The following is a 2204-nucleotide window of genomic DNA, read 5'->3' on the forward strand; positions in this document are numbered from 1 at the left end:
GGAGATAAAAGAAATGAGAGGAGTTTAAGTGAAGAACAATTCTTACTCCACACTGAGGAGGATGGCCTTGACTGGCCCCATCAGAAAACCCCCAAGGGATATCGAAATCCATTCATGAGGAGTTTATGCTATTTGAAATTTATTTTAATGCATCTGAAACTTAAGATACTCAAAAATTGTCTAGAGTTTACAAATAAAAATATTCAAAAATCGTGTAAAGTTTACAAAAAAAAATTACGATTGCCAGTAACAAGTTTCTTCTGGACGAATAAGTATGATACCATTACAAACTTCTATTTAATATTTGACTAAACATGTCTAAAAAAAAATCTCCCAAAACATATAACACTTAAACTACAACCTCCCAAAACATATAATAGATCTGCGTTCAATATTTAACTAAACATGTCTAAAAAACAGGCTTCCAAAACATATAAAAGTTAGATTACAACCTCCCAAAACATATAATAGTTTTCTGTTCAATATTTGACTAAAAAGTCTGAAAAACAACCTCCCAAAACATATTACAGTTAAACTACAACCTCCCAGGAGTGTAGCATCGACATAAATGGCAAGTGGAGCAGGGGCAGCAGGGGTGGTCGAATGGCACCAGAAGCCTCCAAATCCAAAGAATCCTGTCGTTTTCTTTGACGTAACAATAGGCACCATTCCAGCCGGACGTATTAAGATGGAGCTCTTTGCCGATATTGTTCCCAAGATAGCTGAAAACTTTCGGCAGTTCTGCATAGGGGAATACAGGAAAGCAGGCATTCCTATCGGCTATAAAGATTGCCATTTTCACAAGGTTATTAAGGACTTCATGATTCAGGCTGGTGATTTTGTGAAGGGATATGGCAATGGATGCATCTCTATCTATGGTAGCAAGTTTGAATATGAAAACTTCATCGCTAAACATACAGGTCCTGGTCTTCTCTCTATGGTATATTTCTTCTATGACAAGTGCTCAACAACAGGCAAATAGTGGGCCTAATACTAATGGATGCCAATTCTTTTTAACTTGTGTAAAATGTGATTGGTTGGACAATAAGCATGTGGTTTTTGGGAGGGTACTAGGAGAAGGACTCTTGGTTTTGAGGAAAATTGAAAATGTCCAAACTGGGCAACATAATCGACCCAAGCTACCTTGTGTTATTGCTGAGTGTGGTGAAATGTAACAACCAAATGCCTGTCAATATTGTGTCATGGGATGATCTATTTGCTCATGGATGTTAGTTCGACAAGCCTCAGTTTTATCTTTTGTTTCGTTCCCACAGGGAATTTTTAATGAAATGAGGAGACGACAGGGTTGAAGGTAGCAACAGGCAGAAGGAGGAAGGGACAACGACAAGGAGATGGAGGAAGAAGAAAGGTAGGGTCTGAAGCAGAGGGAAGGGAAGCTACTACAAGAAGTGGAGAAGAGGAGGTAAGCCACTAAAAAGAGGAGCAGCAGAAACCCTAAACCCCTAACCAAGGCTTAAAAAATTTAGAATTTTTCCCAAAAAAAGAGTGAGGAGACATGATGGGAAACTTGCAAAACCCTAAACCCCTAACCTACAAAACCCTAAACCCTCAAAACCTGCCATGCAAAGTTAACAAAAATTCCAATAAGGTGTTTTGTGTTGAAAAACACATCAGAAATGGCTGGTAGGATTAAAATCCTACCGGATAGAAGCCATGTCCAAGTCCAGAGCTCGCCACACCTTCGCCAGACCTTCTCCAGAGCTTGCCACACCTGCAACAAGTTGGAAATTAGCAATTGGACAACAAAAAAACCAAAAAAACCAAACAAAAAACACAAAAACCTGCAATTACCTGTAAATGCAACCTTCGACCTCGAACTAGCTGAAACTGCTACTGGCTCCTCCCCAAACAACAAATAGCATGAATTAAACCACCACCAAGGAAACCCTAAACCACCAGTAGTCCAGAATGACCAACAATTGCAGGCGAAAAACCACAAGAAAGACAGAAACCCTGTTCCAACCATGGACGCGTATCGACAAACAATGGTCGACATCAACTCAACCATGGCGGATGAAGCGCGCAAGTGCTGGAGTTGTCCCATGCCATCGTCAGTGGAGGGCTTCGCCCAACAACCGGACCCAAACATAAAACGAAAAGGGAAATAACACATCGTAGAAATGAGGCGGAAACAAACCTTGAGATGGTGTGGAAGCGTGTTTTGAAACCTTGACACGGTGCCC

The 2204-nt window shown here is 40.6% G+C and overlaps 1 protein-coding gene across 1 annotated transcript; it reads left to right on the forward strand.

The window, feature by feature from the left end:
- Window positions 1–554: 554 nt before the first annotated feature.
- LOC149203596 (peptidyl-prolyl cis-trans isomerase CYP22-like) lies at window positions 555–1193 on the forward strand. Its single transcript, XM_089400211.1, has 2 exons — window positions 555–940; window positions 975–1193. The coding sequence occupies exons 1-2, from the start codon at window positions 569–571 to the stop codon at window positions 1173–1175; spliced, it is 573 nt and encodes a 190-aa protein (XP_089256337.1). The 5' UTR covers window positions 555–568; the 3' UTR covers window positions 1176–1193.
- The last annotated feature ends 1011 nt before the right edge of the window (window positions 1194–2204 follow it).

This window comes from Pinus tabuliformis, chromosome 2_1, assembly GCF_031772625.1.
Source record: "Pinus tabuliformis cultivar Carrire ecotype Pingquan chromosome 2_1, CPIR1, whole genome shotgun sequence".
Lineage (NCBI taxonomy): Eukaryota > Viridiplantae > Streptophyta > Pinopsida > Pinales > Pinaceae > Pinus > Pinus tabuliformis.